Source organism: Macaca thibetana, chromosome 8 (genome assembly GCF_024542745.1).
Source record: "Macaca thibetana thibetana isolate TM-01 chromosome 8, ASM2454274v1, whole genome shotgun sequence".
Taxonomy (NCBI): domain Eukaryota; kingdom Metazoa; phylum Chordata; class Mammalia; order Primates; family Cercopithecidae; genus Macaca; species Macaca thibetana.
In genome coordinates, this window is record NC_065585.1 from 14,175,606 (window position 1) to 14,196,408 (window position 20,803).

A 20,803-nucleotide genomic window follows, 5' to 3' on the forward strand; every position below is an offset into this window, starting at 1 on the left:
TGCAGGAAGACAACAAAGGGCCAGTGTTCTGATGGTAAGATGGCATTTGGATTTTTAGTCACTATATCTAACAACTCCAATAGTTTCCTTGTTTAGGTGAGATCTATAATTTTTGCTCAAATGGCAAACCAACACTCAAAATGACCCTAGTCTCTTTCTCACTGATCAATCCAAACATGTGATAGAAATTCTCTACAACCACAGACATGTGAGGAGAGGGTGTCAATATCAGGAAAGGCCAAGGTTGTCTACTGCTAGTTAGAGCATTGGCAGGTTTCAAAGTGGGTGAGGAGTAGTAAAGCCAGTTAGTGAAATAGGACTCTCCTGTGATTATTCTCTAACAGAAACATCAATTTGAGCAAGTATTCATATGTGAAAATAGCTTCAAAAGAGCTAAGGAAATCAAGTGAGATGTCATAATACTCAGCTGTAGCACAATAATAAGAAAAGGCACATTAAAGGGAGTAGGCAGGACAAATTTATATTACATTACCCATATCATCCTTCCCGTATCCCAAGCAGCAGAGTGCAGAAAAGTATACCATCCACTTGGGGAAAAAAGAAGGAAGTGGGCATAGGACTTTGCCTTGGACCCTAACACCAGGCCTGCCACAGTAAAACCCAGCACTAGGCAGACCCTCATGGTATCATATACCAGGCTGGTAACCACAGACTAAGCCTCTACACATGCCCCAGTGGCAGGTAGGACCACACAGCTCGAGGCTACAGGTTGCTTGGCCAACCCGATCTCAGGTACACACCACTATTAGGTTGACATTAGTGGACCTGGCCTCTGGACATCCCATAGCAATTGGCAAGCCTCAGTGGTCCCAGGCTTCTGGCCCACCCAGAAGTAATACCCATGTAGTAGGTACCATGTTTCTAGCAATGTCACTCTGGCTGCAGCTGCCCCAGGCTTCTGGAATGCCGCAGCACCACACCTGCCATAGTGCTTTCCCAGGAAAATTCAGTCTGTGAAGACTATAATAAGGAACTTACCTATTCAACTGAGCAGGGATTGAGGCACAATGATGAGGGTCAAAAATCATCAGGGAAACATGACATCATTAAGAGACAAAATAAGGTGCCAGTGACTGAACCTAAAGAAATCAAGATGTGTGAGCTGCCTGCCAAATATTTCAAAATAACTATTTTAAGGAATCCCAGCAAACATAAGGAAAATGCAAAAAAAATAATAAAATGAGGAAAATAATAAGTGACCAGAACAAGAAACTTAATGGAGAGATTGAAAATAATTTTTAAAAAGAAACCTAGAGCCAAAAAATATAATAACCAAAATGAAAACTGCAATAGAGAATATCAACAGCAGAATTTCTCAGGCATAAGAAAGAAATTGTAAACACCAACACAGGTTATTTGTAAATATACAGTCAAAGAAGAAAAAAGAATAAAGGAGTATAAAGAAAGCTTACAGGATTTATGGGACATCAAAAAAGCAAATATTCAAGTCATGGGGATTTTAGAAGGAGAACAGAAAGATAAAGGGGTAGAAAGTTTATTTAAACAAATAGTAGCAGGAAACATTCCAAACCTGGAAAAAGATGTAAATATCCAGGTACATGAAGGTCAAAGATCTCCAACCAGATTCAACCCAAATAAGAATAGTCAAAGAAACATAATAATCAAACTGTTAAAATCAAAGACCAAAAGAAGATCCTGAAAGCAACAACAACAAAAAGAAGCAAATACCATATATAGGAGTCCCAATACGGTTAACATCAGACTCCTCAGCAGAAACCTTACAGGCTAGGAGAAAGTGGGAGATATATTCAAAGTGCTGAAGGGAAATGAAAAACCTGCCAGCCAAAAATACTATACCTAGCAAAACTGTCCTTTAGAAATGAAGGGAGATAAAGACTTTCCCACACAAGCAAAAGCTGAGGGAATTCACCACCAAGAGACTTGCCTTATAAGAAATGCTAAAGGAAGTTCTAGCTGAAAGAAAGGATGCTAATGAGTATAATAAAAACATTTGAAAGTGTAGAACTCACTGGTAAAAATAAGTACAAAGTAAAATTCAGAATACTCTAATACTACAGTAATACAGGATTTATGGGACAACTCCAAAAGATCAAATATTCAAGTCCTGTGGGTTTTAGGAGAAGAACAGAAAGATAAAAGGGTAGAAAACTTGTTTTAAAAAATAGTAGCAGAAAACTTTTCAAACTTGGAAAAAGATGTAAATTACTTACATCTTTGTAATGTAAGATAAAAAACAAAACTACTACAAATAATAATAGCCACGCTAATTTGTTAAGAAATATACAATATTAAAATGCAAATATTGACATAAAAATATAAAATGCTGGACAAAGTGGATTAAAAATATACAGTAGGGTGTGTGTGTTCAAAATTAAGTTGCCATCAGCTTAAAATAACCTGTTACAAATGAGAGATGTTTTCGTAAGCCTCATGGTAACCACAAAGCAAAAACCTATAGTAAATACACAAAAAATAGAAGCAAGGGGTCAGGCGCGGTGACTCACGCCTATAATCCCAGCACTTTGGGAGGCTGAGGCGGGCGGATCACGAGGTCAGGAGTAATCGAGACCATCCTGGCTAACATGGTGAAACCCGGTCTCTACTAAAAATACAAAAAATTAGCCAGGAATGGTGGCGGGCGCCTGTAGTCCCAGCTACTCAGGAGGCTGAGGCAGGAGAACGGCATGAACTCGGGAGGTGGAGCTTGCAGTGAGCCGAGATCCCGCCACTGCACTCCAGCCTGGGCGACAGAGTGAGAGTCTGTCTCAAAAAAAAAAAAAAAAAAAAAAAAAGCAAGGAATTCAAATATAACACTAGTGAAAATCACTTAACCTCAGAGGAAGACAAAAGGAGAGGAAGAAAGTAACAAAAGATCTACAAAACAACTAGAAACAATTAACAAGATGGCAGTAGTAAGTCTCTACCTGTAATGTAAATGCATTAAATTCTAGAATAAAAAACGTAGGGTGCCTGAATGAATGAAAAACAAGACTCAGCTATATGCTGCTTACAAAGGCTCACTTTACCTGCAAGGACACACATAGATTGAAAGTGAAGGATAGAAAAGGTATTACATGCAAATAAAAAACAAAAGAGTACAGGAATACCTATACTTATGCAAGATAAAATAGACTTTGATGATTCAGCAAGTGGATATAACAATCGTGAATATATCTGCACCCAACATCAAAGCACCTAAAAATACAAGGCAAATATTAATAGATATGAAGGGAAAGATAATACCATAATATAATTATAGTAGAGGACTTCAACATCCCAGTTTCAGAAGTACACAGATTATCCATACAGGAAATCAATAAAGAAACATCAGACTTACGCTATGCTCTCAAATAAGTGGACCTAATAGACATATATGGAACATTTCACTCAATAGCTGCAGAATATACATTATTCTCAACTGCTCATGAAAGATTATCCAGGATAGGTCATACGTTAGGACATAAAACAAATCTTGACAAATTTAAGAAGATTCAAATCATATAAAGTATCTTTTCTGACCACAAGGGTATAAAACTAGAAATGAATAACAGGAGGAACTTCACAAAATTCACAAATACATTGAAATTGAACAACATGCTCCTGGACAACCAATGGGTCAATGAAGGAACTTAAAGGAAAATTTTAAAATTTCTTGAGACAAAATTGGAAAACAACATAACAAACTTATGGGATACAGCAAAGGCAGTTATATAAGGGAAGTTTACAGTAATAAACACCTGCATCAAAAAAGAGGATCTCAAATAAGCAACCTAACATTGCACCTCAAGGGACTAGAAAAACAAGAACAAACTAAGTCCAAAGTTAGTAGAAGAAAGAAAATAATAAAAATCAGGACAGAAATAAAGACTAGAAAAAAAAATAGAAAAAATAAACAAAACCAAGAGTTGAATGTTTTTGAAACGATAAAATTGAAAGACCTATCGCTGGACTAAATAAGAAAAAGCAAATAAAATAAAATGAATAAATTCATTTGATGCATATAATCTACCAGAACTGAATTATGAAGAAATAGAAAATCTCAATAGGCCCACAGCAAGTAAGGAGATTGAATCAGTAATATAAAGTGTCTCATCTAAAAAAGGCTCAGGACCTGATGGTTTCACTGTGAATTCTATCAAAATTTAAATAAGAATATCAATTCTCTTCAAACTCTTCCAAAAAATTGAAGAGGAAAAAATATTTCCACACTCATTTTATGAGGCTAGTATCATCCAGAAACCAAAGCCAGACAAAGACACTACAAAAAAGAAAATTATAGAATATTCCTGATTAATTACAAAAATATTCCTGATTTTATTCCTGATGAACAAAAATATGCAATAAAATTCTAGAAAACCAAATTCAACAGCACATTAAAAGGATCATTCACCATGCTCAAGTAGGATTCATCCCAGGATGCATGGATGGTTCAACATACATAGATCAATAAATGTGATACACCACAATGACAGAATAAAGGACAAAACCGCATGATCATTTCAATAGATGCAGAAAAAGCATTTGACAAAATTCAATATCCTTTCATGATGAAAATTCTCAATAAATTAGGTATAGAAAGAATGTACCTAAAAATAATAAAGGCCATGTATATGACAAACCCAGGGCTAATATCATACTCAATAAGAAAAAGTTAGGCCAAGTGCAGCAGCTCACACCTATAATCCCAGCATATTGTGAGGCCAAGGTGGGAGGATAGCTTGAGGTCAGGAGTATGAGACTAAGCTGAGCAATAATAGAAAGACTTCATTTCCACAAAATATTTAAAAATTATGTGGGTGTGGTTGCACATGCCTGTAGTCCTAGCTACTTGGGAGACTTAGGAGGGAAGATCACTTGAGCCTAGGAATTTGAGGTTGCTGTGTTAGCACCACTGTATTCTCTTTGGCAGCCACAGGTGACTGCTTCAGTTCTTCAAATTGACCTCCCCTAAGCTGGACATAGTGGCACTTGTAATCCCCTAACTACTCAGAGGGCTGAGGTGGGAGGAGCCCTTGAGACCAGGAGTTTGAGGCTGCAGTGAGTTATGATCGTGCCACTGCACACCAGCCTAGGCAACAGAGCAGACCCTGTCATTAAAACAAAATTTTTAAACAATAAAAAGTTGCAATATTTTCCTCTAAGATCTGAAAAAAGACAAGGATGTCCACTCTTGCCACTTCTATTCAACATAGATACTGGAGGTCCTACTTAGAGCAGTTAAACAAGAGAAAGAATTAAAAGGCATCTAAGTTGGAAAAAAACAAGTTAAATTGTCTCTCTTTGCAGATGACATGATTTTATATAGAGAAAACCCTAAAGACTCCACACACACACACAAAAAAGTTAGAATTAAACAAATTTAGTAAAGTTGCAGGATATAAAATCAACATACAAAAATAAGTAGCATTTCTATATATTAACAGCAAACTATCTGAAAAAAAAGGTCAAGATTTTATTTACAAGAGTTGCAAAAAAAAGCAAAAATAGACAAATGGGATTACATCAAACTAAAAAGCTTCTGAATAACAAAAGAAACAATTAAGGTAGTGAACATAATCTACAGAATGGGAAAAAATACTTATAAACTATACTCCTGATAAAACGTTAAAAATCCAAAATATCTAAGAAATTCCAACAACTCAATAGCAAGAAAATCAATAACCTGAGTTTAAAACGGGCAAAGGACCTGAATACACATTTCTCAAAAGAAGACATACAAGCCAACAGCTCTATTTTTTAAAAAGCTAAACATCACTAATCATCAGGGAAATGCAAATAAAACCCACAATGAGATATCAACTCATACCTATTAGAATAACTGCTATCAAAAATCAAGAGATAACAAGTATTGGCCAGGAAGTGGTGGAAAGGAAACTTTGAACACTGCTGGTGGAAATGTAAATTAATACAGTCATTATTTAAAACAGTGGCAGTTCTTCAGAAACTTAAAAAATAGAACTACCATATGATCTAATAATTCCACTACTAAGTAACTATCCAAAGGAAATGAAATCTGTATGTTGAAGAAATGTCTGTACTCCCATGTTTATTGCAGCATATGTAATCAACCTGAATGCCCATCGATGGATGAATGGATAAAGAAAAATGTGGTGTTTATATATGTAATGGAATATTATCACACCACAAAGAAGGAAATGCTGGCATTTTCAATAAAATAGATGAATATGGACATTATGTTAAGAGAAATAAGCTAAGCACAGATAGATGAATACTTCATGATCTCACTCCTGTGTGGAAGCTATAAAAGCTATCCCATAGAAGTAGAGATGGTGGTTATCAGGGGCTGGGGTGGTTGGAGTGTGGTTGAGGAGACGTTAATCAAAAGATACAAAATTTCAATTAGATAGGAGAAATAAACTCAAAAGACCTATTACACAGCTTGGTGACTATAGTTGACAATATATTTTATTCTTGAAAAGTGGTAAGAGATTGGATGTCATGTGTTCTCCCCATAAAAATGATAACTGTGTTAATTAGCTAGATTGAGTCATTCCGCAATGCGTATATGCTTCGAATCTTCATGTTGTATGCAATGAATATATACAATTTTATCTGTGAATGTACAAAAAATAAAATAAAAAATAATTTTTTAAATGCAAAGTGGGCAAGAGTCAAGACAATCAAAAGTACAAGTATGAGGGGAAGCTTTTTCCCCGTCATTTGCCTTTTACTGAGCTGTTTGCACAGTAGCCTTTTTAACCAAGAACCAAAGTGTATTTTTTTTCCTGGAAACAAAGGCTTGAACAATGAGTCATGCTAGCTATTAAGAATGGCAAAAGCCACATGTATGTGTGCATGAATGTATGTGTGTACATGTGTATGTATGTGTACATGTATGTACATGTGTGGTATATCTGTGTTTATATGTGTTTGTATGTGTGTGTTAAGTGTTGAATCTGACCTTGGTAATTATCACAATTCTAAATGAAAACAATAGGGTTAGGGTAAGATATGCTGGGGCTTTATCCCTCAGGCAATGAAAAGTCACTGACTCTTAAAGTAGGGAAGTGACATGGTCAGATCTGGATGTCAGGAAGACGACTGTGGAAAGGGATTACTCTCTCTCCCATTGACACTGGAATGGAGGAAGCAGAGGCCAAAAGGAAGGAAACTGGTTTGGGGATATTCTCATACTAAACCAGGGGAGAGAAGTAAGGACCTGAAATAGAGCAGCAGCTGTGAAATAGAAAGGAAGGGATGATAACACATCAAAGCTGAGTTCCAAGAGTCACCCAACAGACAATATGTGACATACAAATTTTAATTAAAGCAAACATTTATCATGACATTAAACTTATTTTTCAGTTGACTACTCCAAGAATTTCAGTCAGGATTCCATTTTATTAAAATTATAATTCATTGCTGGATGTGATCGTGACAAAGTTTCCCTGAAAGAGTGCCTATCGTACTGTAAGGTGACATAGAAAATATGCTGAGTGAATGGGATGGGTTGGGGAGCCCTTGACAGGCAGCAACAGACCTACCCTGTTTCCTGCCTCTTCCTGTAATTAGGTCTGTAATGATGGGTGGGTGACTTAACTTATAGCCTCCATGGCCTCTTCTGCAAAATGAGGATAATAAGATCCCAACTTCAAATAGGAAAACTCAAATAGGTAGCATGCCTGTTATCACCATGGAAATATTTTTAATAGAATCTTGCAAGGGAGGCTGAGTTTGGATACTGGAAAATTTGATGCAGTTGAGTTACAGAAACCTATTGTTTTACCATGGCTTCTATTCTATGCTCATAAAATAATGATGGCAGCTTAAATTTCTTTTTGTTTTGTTTTGGTTTTGTTGTTGTTGTTGTTGTTGTTGTTGTTTTTGAGACAGAGTCTCACTCTGTTCACCCAGGCTGGAATGCAGTGGCGTGATCTCGGCTCACTGCAACCCCCACCTCTCGGATTCAAGCGATTCTCCTGCCTCAGCCTCCCCAGTAGCTGAGACTACAGGCGCATGCCACCACACCTGGCTTTTGTTTTGTTTTGTTTTGTATTTTTAGTAGAGATGGGGTTTCACCGTGTTTTGATCTCCTGAACTCATGATCCGCCTGCCTCAGCCTCCCAAAGTGCTGGGATTACAGGCGTGAGCCACCGTGCCCGGCCGCTTGAGTTTCTTAAACACTCGCTATATCCCAAATACTGAGATAAATGTCTTGCATGCTTTGGCTCATTAAGTCCTCATAAAAATTCCAGAAGATAGGCAGGGGTGATAGGCCAATTACTGAAGAACTAAGTATGTCTACAGCATGGACAAATCAGACTAGTTTAGAGCAACAATGAGAACGGATGCAAACAACAAACAATATAGCTAGATGGGTTTGTCCTAACGAATGGAAGATCTGGAAGTTGGCTCCTACTTTACCAATGAGAAAATTGGAGCTATGTAGTGCTGGACCCCTATTGCCTCCAGCAGGGATGGTACTGTGTCTCAGGCTGAAGATGAGACCTAGAGACAGCAAATGAGACATAGGGTTTATTGGGGGAAATTACATATGGGGTGGTCCAGTGGTGGCACCCTGCACAAAAAGATAACTGCCATTTGTAAAAAGCATGCTGTTTATACAGCATTTTTACTTAGTGCTCTGTACCTAGCAACCCCTATTTCATCCAAAGAAAAGGGTCTCAGTCCCTTACAGCCTGTGTGCCAGGGGAATAAGCCAGAGGTTTGGCTGTTCTTCATGGATAAGCGGTGGATCTCCATGTTGGCCACTCTCAGATTCCTTAGCTTGGAACTCCAAACTAACGCTCTTCTTAGACCATAGGGTCACCCTCAGGGTATGCTTCAGTTAAGACTGTCAGGTGCCTCTGCCGTACAAGCTAACAGAGGTTGTATAATTACCTCTATCTAGATCACACGACTAGTCAGTGGCAGCACAAGGGCACCAATTCTGGAATCATCTGACTTCAAAGCCATCTATCTTAGTCATCATGGTAGCCCACCTCCCAACTCCAGATTTGCATGATTGCTTCTGATGCCTGAAATTTGCCATCAATAGCCAAAGGATCAACATATAGTTTAGGAGATCCTACATACATTGGTACATTCCTAATACTTTAGCAGAACTGATATTGAAAGAGGAAAAAAGTCAGTCAATAAACATCTGAGAATAACAAGATAATAAGCCCTAATCAAAAGAGCCTCATAGTAAATTCAATCGACCAAAAATAGTTAATTTTAGAAACATGATATTAGCTAGATGAATGGCAAAAAAGAGATTGAATGTAATTTTATTTCCAATGAAACACTTAATATCATCTCATGCATGTCTGTTCATAAAATTAAATTAATTAAAATAGGCTTATATCATAGTTTCTATTACATAGATTGAAAAGTGGCTCCAGGTGGCTTCTCTTCACGTATCCTGTGTCTATTCTGGGGAGTTCTGATCATTGGGAAGATGCTAGGGCTGACACTGGGCTCTGTCATATGCAATGTTTATTAATGATCTACGAAAGTTGTTCTTGATTAATCTTAATGAAAATCGCAGAGCTTGGTCTTTTCAGTGCAATTGCTAAAAAAGTCATAGGAATGACAGCAGAATGCCAAGTAGTAACAGGCTTGTCCCCAATAGTTAATTACAGCAAAGGTCTTAATCCTTGTGGCAGGGTCACCCTGCCAAGTAATATGGCAGGACAAGAAATGAAAAATAGAAATTATATTTTTCTACTAAAGGCAAGAGTGGCTAACCCTGCTTCCCAGCCTCCCTTTCTTTTTATTTCTCTCTTTCTTACATTTTATTGTTTTCTCTTTTGTTCTGTCTATTCCTTTCTTCCCTTCCTCACTTCTTCTTCCTCTTTTCTTTTCTTTCTCTCTCTCTCTTTGTTTCTTTATTTCCCCCAAAAGTCCCTTGTCTCACTCTGTTCCAAAATACCATTAAATTCAGTATTCATAAGCCTGCTTCAATTAGAGTGATGTTGAGTACATGGAAATTTTTATTTTTTGCAAAATTATTTATAGTAATGAAAATTGAATATATCTAGAAATAATTGTTGATAAACTAATATTGATAGAATGTTCACCATGTGCCAGGCACTATACTAAATCATCTACCTGAATTACTTCACAAATACCAACACCCTGTGAAGAACAACTTCCAAATGAAACTCAAGCTCCAGTAGAATAAAAACATCTTCTGACCAATGACGCAAGCTTGTAAGTGACATAGCAAAGGCTCTGACCATGTTCATGTGTATTAGCCCATTTTCTGTTGCTTACTGACAGAATATTTGAAACAGACTATGTATAAAGAAAAGGAATTTATTTCTTATAGTTCTAGAGGCTGAGAAGTCCAAGGCTGAGGGACCACATCTGGTGAGACTTCTTGCTTGTCGAGACTCGCTGTGAAATCGCAAGGGGGCACAGGGCATCTTATGATGAGGGGTTGAGTGAGCTAATGTGCTGGCTCAAGCCTCTTCCTCTCCTTATTAAGCTACCACTTCCACTGCCGTGATAACCCACTAATCCATTAACCCATGAATCCATTATTCTGTGAACTATTTTCAATACTGCCACTTGGAGACTTTGTAGTACATGAAATTTGTGGGACATATTCAAACCACAGCACCATCTGATGCCATAAATGGTCAAAGGTATGGAAATGATTATATAAATTCTGGCATATGTAAAAAAATAGAAAAATTGGTAATGACCGGGTGCAGTGGCTCACACCTGTAATCCCAGCACTTTGGGAGTCCAATGCAGGCAGATCACCTGAGGTCGGGAGTCTGAGACCAGCCTGACCAAGATGGAGAAACCCCGTCTCTACTAAAAATACAAAATTAGCCGGGCATGGTGGTTTGCATGCCTGTAATCCCAGCGACTAGGGAGGCTGAGGCAGGAGAATCGCTTGAACCGGGAGTCGGATGTTGCAGTAAGCCAAGATACTGCCATTGTACTCCAGCTGGGGCAACAAGAGCAAAACTCTATCAAAAAAAAAAAAAAAAAAAGGAAGGAAGGAAGGGAAGGAGGGAGGGAGCGAAGGAGGGAGGGAGGGAGGGAAAGAGAAAGAGAGAAAGAAAGAAAGAGGAGAGAGAGAAAGAAGAAAGAAAAGAAAGAAAAAAAGAAAAATGGGTAACCATTAAACATCATGGTTTACATTAATATTCAATGGCATAAAAAATGCTCATGCATTTAAAGTATACATGATAGAATACACACATATACACATGCACACATGTTTAAGCCAACTTCAGCTTTTTAAATTTTTTATTTATTTTTAGCTACCCCTGCTGGAATGGGAACCTCCACTTTTTAATAAATCTATTTTTATAAAAAGAAAGGACATAAAGCTCTGTGATGAAATTAAGTAGTTTTAATTTTCTTCTTTATTCTTTACTATATTTTTTAATATTTAGGAATAATCATGTATAACTAATATAACTAAAAAAGAAAATGTTATTTCAAAAAAGAAAAGAAGCTTTGACAGGTAGAGATGACAGGAAGGTGTTTGTGTTAGGGTTCTCTGGAGAAACAGAACCAACGGGGTATGTATTACCTATAAAAATTTGTTTTAAGAAATTGCTTCACAAAATTGTGGAGGCTAGTTAAGTCTAAAATCTACAGGGTGGGCCAGCAGGCTGGAGATCCAGGGAAGAGTTGTTACTGTAGCTCAAGTCCAAAAGCGGGCTGGATTCAGAATTTCATCTTCCTTGGGGAACAGCAGTAATTTTTCACTTAAGGTCTTCAACTGACTGTGTAAGGCCCAGGCACATTTTGGAGGGTAATCTGATTTACTCAGTATACTGACTTAAGTGTTCATCTCACCTAAAAAACACTTTCCCAGCAACATCTAGCCTGGCGTTTGACCAAATATCTGGATACAAAGGCCTAACCAAATTGACACATAAAATTAACCATCGCAGTGTTCCTCCCTCCCTTAGGCAATAACATCTGCAAAAGCACAGAGTTAGAATATGTGGAGGTGAGTCAGGGTGACTATCAAAATGTATTAATGGCAAAGAAACACAATTACTTTTGCACCAACATAATTATACTAACACTTTCACTTCATTGGAGAAGTGGCAGAGCTCTTAGAGATTTGTGGGCAGAGGAGTCTAGTGTGACCACAGCTGTCTTTCCCTTTGAGATACCAGGAGCCCCAGCTGTGTTGGAGCCGTATTCCATGAGCATCCTTGGATCACCATGTCTTTTAGCTCTAACATTATGTTTATTTTTACTGACAAGAAACAAAACATATCAAATAATTTTTAAATTAATTAAAATGGGAATGATCTCTTAAAAGATATTTCATAATATGGTTTTTTTTAAAAAATAGGCTTTACTCCCTCATTTAATAAATCACACTGCTATGGGCTGAATTTTATCCCCCCAAAATTCCTGTGTTGAAGCCCTAACCACAAATAAAACAGTATCTGGAGATGAGGCTTTTGGGAGCTAATTAGGTTTAAATTAGGCTTAGTGCCCTTATTAGAAGAGACCCCGGCTGTCTCTCTCCACCTTGTGGGGGCACAACAGGAAGGCAGCCATCTGCAAGCCAGGAAGATGGCCCTCACCAGAACCTGATCCTGCTAGCACTGTAATCTCAGACTTCCCAGCCTCCAGAATTGTGAGAAATACATTCCTCTTGTTTATGCCATCCAGTCTGTAAATTTTGTTATGGCAGCCTGAGTTGATTAAGACCCATGCAAAATCAGAGAATCATAAGAATGTTTATCCCTGAGTATTACCCTATGTATCTGAAAATTGTAATAACTCCAAAAAACATTCCAGTTGTATTTAAAAGAAACTATGTCCCCAACCCAGAATGTTTGGGGTTTTGAATGCAGGATGAAATTAGCTTATTAAGGTAAAAGGCCTGGCGCAGGAGAGTTAACAACCATATCTTAATCCTGTCAGAGCCTCAGTTCGCTCATCTGTAAAATCAAAATTTATAATATTGATCAGCATCTACCTTTCAGAGTCACTGTGGCTATCAAAATGAGAATATGAATTGCGAAGCACTTTGTGAAATCACAAAGTGATTTCATGTCAGGGTAAGCTTGGTGGCTTTCACATGTTAAGAAGTGGATGGACCCTATGTTTCATAAGGCAGGCTGATACTACAGTCCAGCAGAGGCAATAGAATGGATCAGGGTTGAAGGCAAAGTTGGGCTCCATGGCCACCACACTGGCAGTCCCTACCCCACAATGACTCCTGAAGTACTCTCAGCAAACTCAGATCTGTAAGAAGGGAGGCTTTGGAGATTAATCTGTAGAGACTGTGTCCATGTATTGGGCTGAGTCAGCTCAGACCCCAGTAGTTCACATACTTCCTTCTGTATTTCCCTTCAAAGAAGCCATGCAGGGAAGGAGAAATGGACCAGTGGGTTCAGGCTCATACACCCAGGGTGAAATCCTAACTAGTCCATCAATAACTGTGTGACTGAAAGCAACATACCTCTCATGACTCTCAGTTCTCTCATTTGTAAAAATGGTTCTCATAGTGATACCCAGGTTTGTTATGAAGATGATTCCATGTCTGTACAAAATGCCCTGGGCAATGAACATAGTTGACCTCCATAACTAACTCTCTTGCCTTTCCTTTGTTCTGGAATGTTCAAGGGCACCGTTTTTTCCAGGTAACCGGGGCCCAATCAATTCTGCCTAAATTGTAACCAGTGTTCACTCTGTTTAGACCCATTTATGCCTGAGAACTGCCCCGCTGATGGGTTGGTTGAAGCTACGTCTGTGTGATTAGAGTTGATATAGGCAGAGTTTTAGCAGAAAAGGGTAGGTAGAGTGATCAATTCATTATTTTGTATTGGTCTGATTCAATCTGTGCAATTGAAAAATGGTATTACTTCCAAAAATTACTACTAGGTACTATTTTTGAGTATTGAGTATCCACCAGGCTGAGTGTTTTACATACATTATTTTATGAACCATCCTAACACTTCTATAGAGGACCAATTCTCTTCCCACATTGCTCCTGGGAAGACGGAGACACTGAGACTAAAGCAACTAGCCTGACATCGCAAGCAGTAAATGGAGAAGTGTGATGTCAGATCCAGGCCTGCTTTAATGCAGGTTCTATGACTGTGTGGTATTGCTGGGGAAATATGTGTTATTTGCTCCAGCCCCTACAGCATTGGAATTCCTGTCTAATGTATAGGTCAATGATTGCTACTGGATTATGCGTCCTCTAGCAACTTCTATAGATTAATTGTCTTAAAAGAACCCTTTGAAGCATTTAAATTAAAAGAAAAAATCTAATGCTCTTCATTTTTTACCTTACAATTGTAACATGCTTCCTCAATAGTTCGGTTAAAATAAATAACGTTGTCAATCTTTGGTTTGTTAATTTTTGCATGATTTTTCCCCAGCTAGATAGAGGTGAGCAAAAATAATAATGACAATTACATGTATTTTTTATTTAAAATTAATTTTGGATGGAATCTCACCATGAAGAACAGGGAGTGAATTTACTCTATTTGAAAGGAGGAGGTTTAGAGGGTCGTCCCCTTCCCCAACTAGCAGGTCCTAAGGCAACCCAGTTGTTTCTCTGGGACTCTTAGATCCACCTTGGGACAGCCACAGGCCTGTGAAACCAGAAAGCCATTGAGCTTTCTCCATTAACTTGATAAATAATTTTCAGCACTATGTCTGTGTGCTAAGCTTTGTGCCAAGTGGGAATGGAAGGTGGCATCCCTGCCCTCCAGAACCCGAGTGTCTAGAGAAGAAAGAGAAGGTGCAGATGTCACCTATAGCCCTTTTCTCTTAATTTGTGACTGATTAGGCACAGCAAAACATCCCTGGGGCTCTGCTCCAGAAGGACTGAACAAGACTTGTCGCTAGGAGTAGAATTGCCTCCATTTTAGCTTCAAGAATGCTCCGAGATCCTCCCCTCAAGAACTGATCTTGAAATATATTGTGTGTGTTTGTGGTTCTTTGCAACCACGGGGTAGCCTTACTAATGAGGATCAATGTCTGTAAATTATTAATTACTTTTACATAGTTTCATTCTTATCTTTTATTTAAGTCAAATCCCAGAAGTAAAATGAAAGAGAAAGAAAAGTCATGCAGTGGAAAAAAAAAAAATGTTAAGTCTTCTTGCTATGCTTCTTGTTTTGCAGGGGAAAATAAAAATCATCTAAATGTCTTTTCATTAAGATGCTCCAGTGCGTTCTCTGTATAATGTTAATTGCCTAATGACATTAGCACCATGTGCTGTTTAATAGTCTCTCATCATTAGCTGGCAAAGCACTTTAACATCCATTATTATATCCTTCACTCACAATAGTTCTGTGAGTGAAGCAATCAGGTAGTGCCTTATTTTACAACTATTGAAACTCAGGGTCAGCTTAAACTATGTGTCCAGGATCACGTGTTGCAAGGAGTATGGGTTTTAAAAACACAACAGTACCAGTTTAGTCCTGGAATTCTACTTACCAGCTCTGGGTCATAGGGAAAATCATTTTATTTTCTCAGGCTACAATTCCTTCATAAATAGTAGACAAGGAACTCGTCCTTATTATAGGCCAGGCACCGTTATAAACTCCCTACATGTGTTTATTCACCTCATCTTGACGATGTTATTATTATTAACATTTTATCAAAGCAGAGATTAAAGTATCTGTAGGGAAGTAAAATAACTTCTGTAAGGTCATGTTGCCAGTAAGTGATGGAACAAGATGAGAACTTGGCTGTCCGGCACTAAAGTCTGTGATATTCACCCTCATACTACAGTGATGACAATGTAATAAGGAAAACATCAATTGGGACTCATGACTGTACCAGTCAGGATAGTAACAAACATCCCTAAAATCTCAGTGACTTCGAACAGTAAACATTTATTTTTCATTCACACTTTATGTTCATTACAGGAGGGGGTGTGATAGCAGGATAACACCACATTTTATCCTGATTCAAGGACCCTGTTAAGAAGGCTTCATCAGGAGCTCCTTGACTCATGGTGGTAGATACAGGAGAGAAAAAAATGTTAAAGAGTATTGTTGATAATGGTCTTAAAGCTTCTGCCCAGAAGTGACACATATTACTTCTACTCATATTTCATTGGTCAAAAGCAACATCAATATCCAGACAAACATCACATGTTTGCACTTATGTGCAGAATCTAAAAATCAAAACAATTGAACTCATAGACCTAGAGAGTAGAAAGATGGTTACCAGAGGCTGGGAAGGGTAGTGGGGGGTTAGCAGGGAGGCGGAGATGGTTCATGGGTAGAAAAAAAATAGAAAAAATAAAACCTATTATTTGATAGTACAACAGACTATAGTCAGTAATAACTTAATTGTACATTTTAAAACAACTAAAAGTGTAATTGGATTGTTTGTAACTCAAAGGATAAATGCTTGAAGGAATGGATACCCCATTCTCCATGATGTGATTATTTCACATTGCCTGTCTGAATCAAAACATTTCATGTACCCCATAAATATATATACCTACTATGTATTCACAAAAATTAAAAATTAAAAAAGTATGCAGGGAGGACAATCCTACTATACACTTGAATAATATAGTAGTGGGCATGGCTATGGATAGCACAAATGACCCTTCTCAATGACTTCCTGCACAGAAGCTCATTGGGAAAGTGCATCAGAAACTGATGTGCTCCTCTCAAAGGCTGGATGCCATTTCTTCTCTTGCCTTGTCAAACTTTTTTTAAATGGCTCCTACAGTTTTCACTGTCAGTAGATATAAACTACCATTTGCTTTTTAACTTAAGAGTTAAAGTCAAAACAATGACCCAGAAACCAGGAACTTCACAAGATCAAGAAAATCCTCATCCTTTAATTACAAGCATTTCTTCTAATGTTCACAAGTTGCCCGTCTAATGTCTAATTTATTTCAATATTTCCATATTCTCAACCCAATTCAACTTTACTTTCTTATGTAAATAGCTTTGCATTACCTTACAACTTAAGAACAGAGGCTGCAAAGATTCAATTGAGTACATGGAATCATTCATTCATACTTTATTTACTTTTTTTAAAAAAAGGACACTGCATGTCTTAAGTCCTACTGTATGAAAAGCAGGATGCTCCAGGCTGTGAGGAATATAAGACTGACTCAGGCAGGAATAATGCCTTCAAGGGTCTTATACTCTTTATCAAAAAGCTTGGATAAATGTGAACATTAATAGAAAGTATTGGACACTCAGGCATCTACCCATCCACCTATTCAATAAACACCTGCTAAGTGTTAACCAAGTGCCAGCTACAGTACAATCTTAAGATTGGAATATAAAGAGTAGTGGTTCAAAGTTCCCATTCTCAATTAGTTCGGGGGAGACAGATTATTATAACATGGCACCCTAATTATTGTTCACCCAGGATGCAATGAGAACACAGGGAAAGGTATATAAGTCAGACTTGGAAATCAGGGCAGCTTACTGGCCAGAGTTACACCAAGCTTCACTCTAAAAGATGGAGTAGAAGCTCTTCTATTGAATGAGGTAATGGACATTCCAGACTGAGGGAGCACCATGGTCCCAGAGAGGAAAGAAGGAACACAAGGTTCAGACAATGACTTCTTGTTTGGATAGCTGGAGTCTAATGTGTGCATGAGGAATGAGAGGAATAACTAAGGCACTGGACAGATCATGAGGAATTTTGTGTGTCAGACTAGGAATTTTCCATTGTATCTTATAGACCTGTAGTATCTAAATATTTTGATCCCCTATTTTTATCAATAGAATTATATGAAGATATGCATATCTAATAAAATTATATTTATTATCTATTCTATTAATTATAGTCATATGTTTAAAAACATATACCATAAAATATACATAATACAGGGATTTTAAAGGATAATGAGAAAATTAAAATACTTTAAAATATTTTAATTTAATGACAGTATTTAATTTAAATATTTTAATTTAATTACAATTTTAAAATATTTTAAATTAATTACAATTTAATTTAATTAAGACTTTTCTGCTTTCACCATTTATTAGAGAGCAATGGGTTTAAACATAATTCTTTTTTAAAAAAATTTTTAATAGTTTGTGATATAATAATGTAAACGTCAGGTTTTAAGTTCGATTTATTTCTATACCAGGCTTCAATGGCTATCAGAGCTAAACATATATGTTATAAATTTTTTCCAAGCTCATAAATGGATTTAAGCCCTTATAAATGGGTTCAGACCTCATCAGAAATCTTCATTTAGAAGATATTTAAACGTTAGTAAATGTGCAGCTCTAAGAATTTTGATAGATGATGTAACAACTTTGGTTTTACAACAAAATTCTTAAAAAGATGGAAACATTTCCAAATTTCCATTCTCAAAATGCTTTCTTCAGAGCAACAATTTCTTTAAAAATCAGTTACTTTCTTGCTCATTCTTAAGTCATCATCTTGAGTTGGAAGAAATAAAATAAGCAAGTTTGTGGGTTTTTTCCAAATATATGCTAGAAGGAATATCAATGGCGACTCATTATCACAAAAATATCAGCAAATCTGGAACACTTGTCTTCTTGTCAAAGACAAATGAATAGTTCAACTTTAAGTCTGACAACTCTTTTAAGCATTTTGAGGTCAGATAATCATTGCATTTGGGGGGCAATGAAGGTTTTTCTAGTAATTCTACTAAAAAGTATTATATTCTACCATTTGATTTTCTGTATAAATGACATCATTTAATCATAAACTAAAATTGTTCAAAATACTCTGAAAGAAAGAATGCTCATGACTACAGGAAATCATCCAATGGTAGAAATTCTTCTGTCTTCTCAAGATGCCTCCTCCATACTTAGAGTCAGAGGATGACCAGACATGTACCCACTAAGTTTCCAGTATCAATGTATATATCAAATGTTGGTAAAGTTTTTCAAAATAAGTAACAAAAGCTGTGAATGGAAGTTCTAACATTTTCTTCCTGCATCTCAATGGATGACCCAGCTCAACCCTGGGATGTAAACACTCTATTTCAGAGACCACAGCTCTAAGGAGTAGGTCAGAAGAGAGTGATGGGGTAATGAGGTCACATTTGTGTTTAGAAGGAGCAACTGGAAACCATGACAGTATGGGCTGGAAAGAGGTGAGGCTGAGGCAGGGATCCCAGACTCAGGCATGATGGTGGTCTGAACTAAGTCACAGAAGAGCTAGAAAGAAGGAAACAGTTGACATTTTGGTTGGAAATGGAAAGTGGAATGAAGTATGAAATCAATAATCTATCACAGGTTAATGTTGGGTAGAAAAAAATGCTGGTGGCATTCCCTGAGACAGAGGTTACACAGCAGGTTTTGGAGGAAGGTTTCAAAAAGCCCTTAAAAGTACAGATAAAAGGCTAAGGATGTTGAGAGACTCCTTCCAGGTATTAAAGAACCCAAGAAGGCTTCATGGAAGAGGAGACATTGAAAGCGCAGAGCCAAGGATGCCCACTCTGGTCTTACACATGTGTCTCTCCATTTACCTATGTCAACAGGTATGTGCGGTCAAGGACAAAACACGATGTTGACATGAGGATTGGAATCCACTCAGGCTCGGTGCTGTGTGGTGTTCTGGGACTAAGGAAGTGGCAGTTTGATGTCTGGTCTTGGGATGTGGACATTGCAAACAAACTCGAATCTGGAGGAATCCCTGGGTAAGACAAAGCAAAGTCCTTTTCATGCTTAATGGTTGTCATTTGCTCATTTTGTGACAGTGGGCTTCCCGTCTACAGAAATTCAGGGAAGCAATTATTTGGAAGGAGACCAGACATTGAAACATCAAACAACTATTAGCTTCCAAAATCTAGTAAAATGCATCAGAGGCAACAAGGATACGGAATAACAATAACACTGAGGAGTTCAGGTCTGTGCCCTGCACAGCATTGGTTTTTAGACTTGGCTGCACATTGGAATCTCCAAAGGAACGTTTAAAAAATACTAGTGTCCAGGCCCTGTGCCAGTTTATTTAAAGCAAAATCTGTGAAGAACTATTTTAAGTTCTTCAATGAATTCTAATGGGCACCCAGGATTAAGGCCTACTGACTTTCCATGCATGACCTGGGACTCAGTGAGGAAATTCAGGCTCTTCCTTAGAAACTCAGCTTTTCAAATTTGGCTGTCAAGATTGATTGACATAGGATCCCCAAAGGTGCTAGTGATCTGCAAAGGCCACTGCAACTAAGGTAAGTCTTGAAAAGTCGTATCAAGATTCTGTTTACACAGATTGGACCTAATAAGATCTCGAATATATGTGAGCCAGTGTGATTTTCTGCAGCCTCTCTTAAAGATGATGGATGGATGGATGGATGGAGATAGATGATAGATAAATAGATAGATATAGATATTTAGATAGATAGATAGATAGATAGAGAGAGAGAGAGAGAGAGAGAGAGAGACAGATAGTGTACTTCCACATATTCCTTTCCCTACCCCTAGACCTGCCCTTGGAGTCACAGATTTCTCTGGTATGTGCCATCATTCCTTGCAAATTATGTTTAATATCAAGTAATATGTTAACATGGGGGAAAAAGACAACAAGTGGTGGAATCAGAGTAACTAGGATTCCCTCTCTGCCCCATGCTAAACGCTGTCATCTTCAGCAAGTTGTGTAAAGCATGCACAGCACCTGGCATGTGATTTTAGTGTGAACTTGGCTTGCATCACTCTACCTATGTGATCTCAGGTCAGTGCTTAACTTCTGAGTCTAACTTTCTCCACTGCAGGAAGAGAGATAATAATACTTATAATTTGCTACCTTGTGAACTTATGTTCCTCCTCCATGAGAGTTTGTTCTCTCATCTGCTAAATGGGCATAATCCACCTCACAGGTCTCCTCTGAAGATTACCTCAGGCAATATGTATGAAGCACTTTGTACACT

General features: G+C 37.6%; 1 protein-coding gene across 2 annotated transcripts in view; it reads left to right on the forward strand.

Moving 5' to 3' along the window:
• Window positions 1–20,803, forward strand: part of ADCY8 (adenylate cyclase 8) — a 261,339-nt gene that overhangs the window by 112,873 nt on the left and 127,663 nt on the right. For both annotated transcript variants that reach the window (XM_050801571.1, XM_050801572.1), the window contains exon 6: window positions 19,421–19,579. In XM_050801571.1, the coding sequence (XP_050657528.1) occupies window positions 19,421–19,579 (159 nt within the window). The remainder of the gene's footprint in view (window positions 1–19,420; window positions 19,580–20,803) is intronic.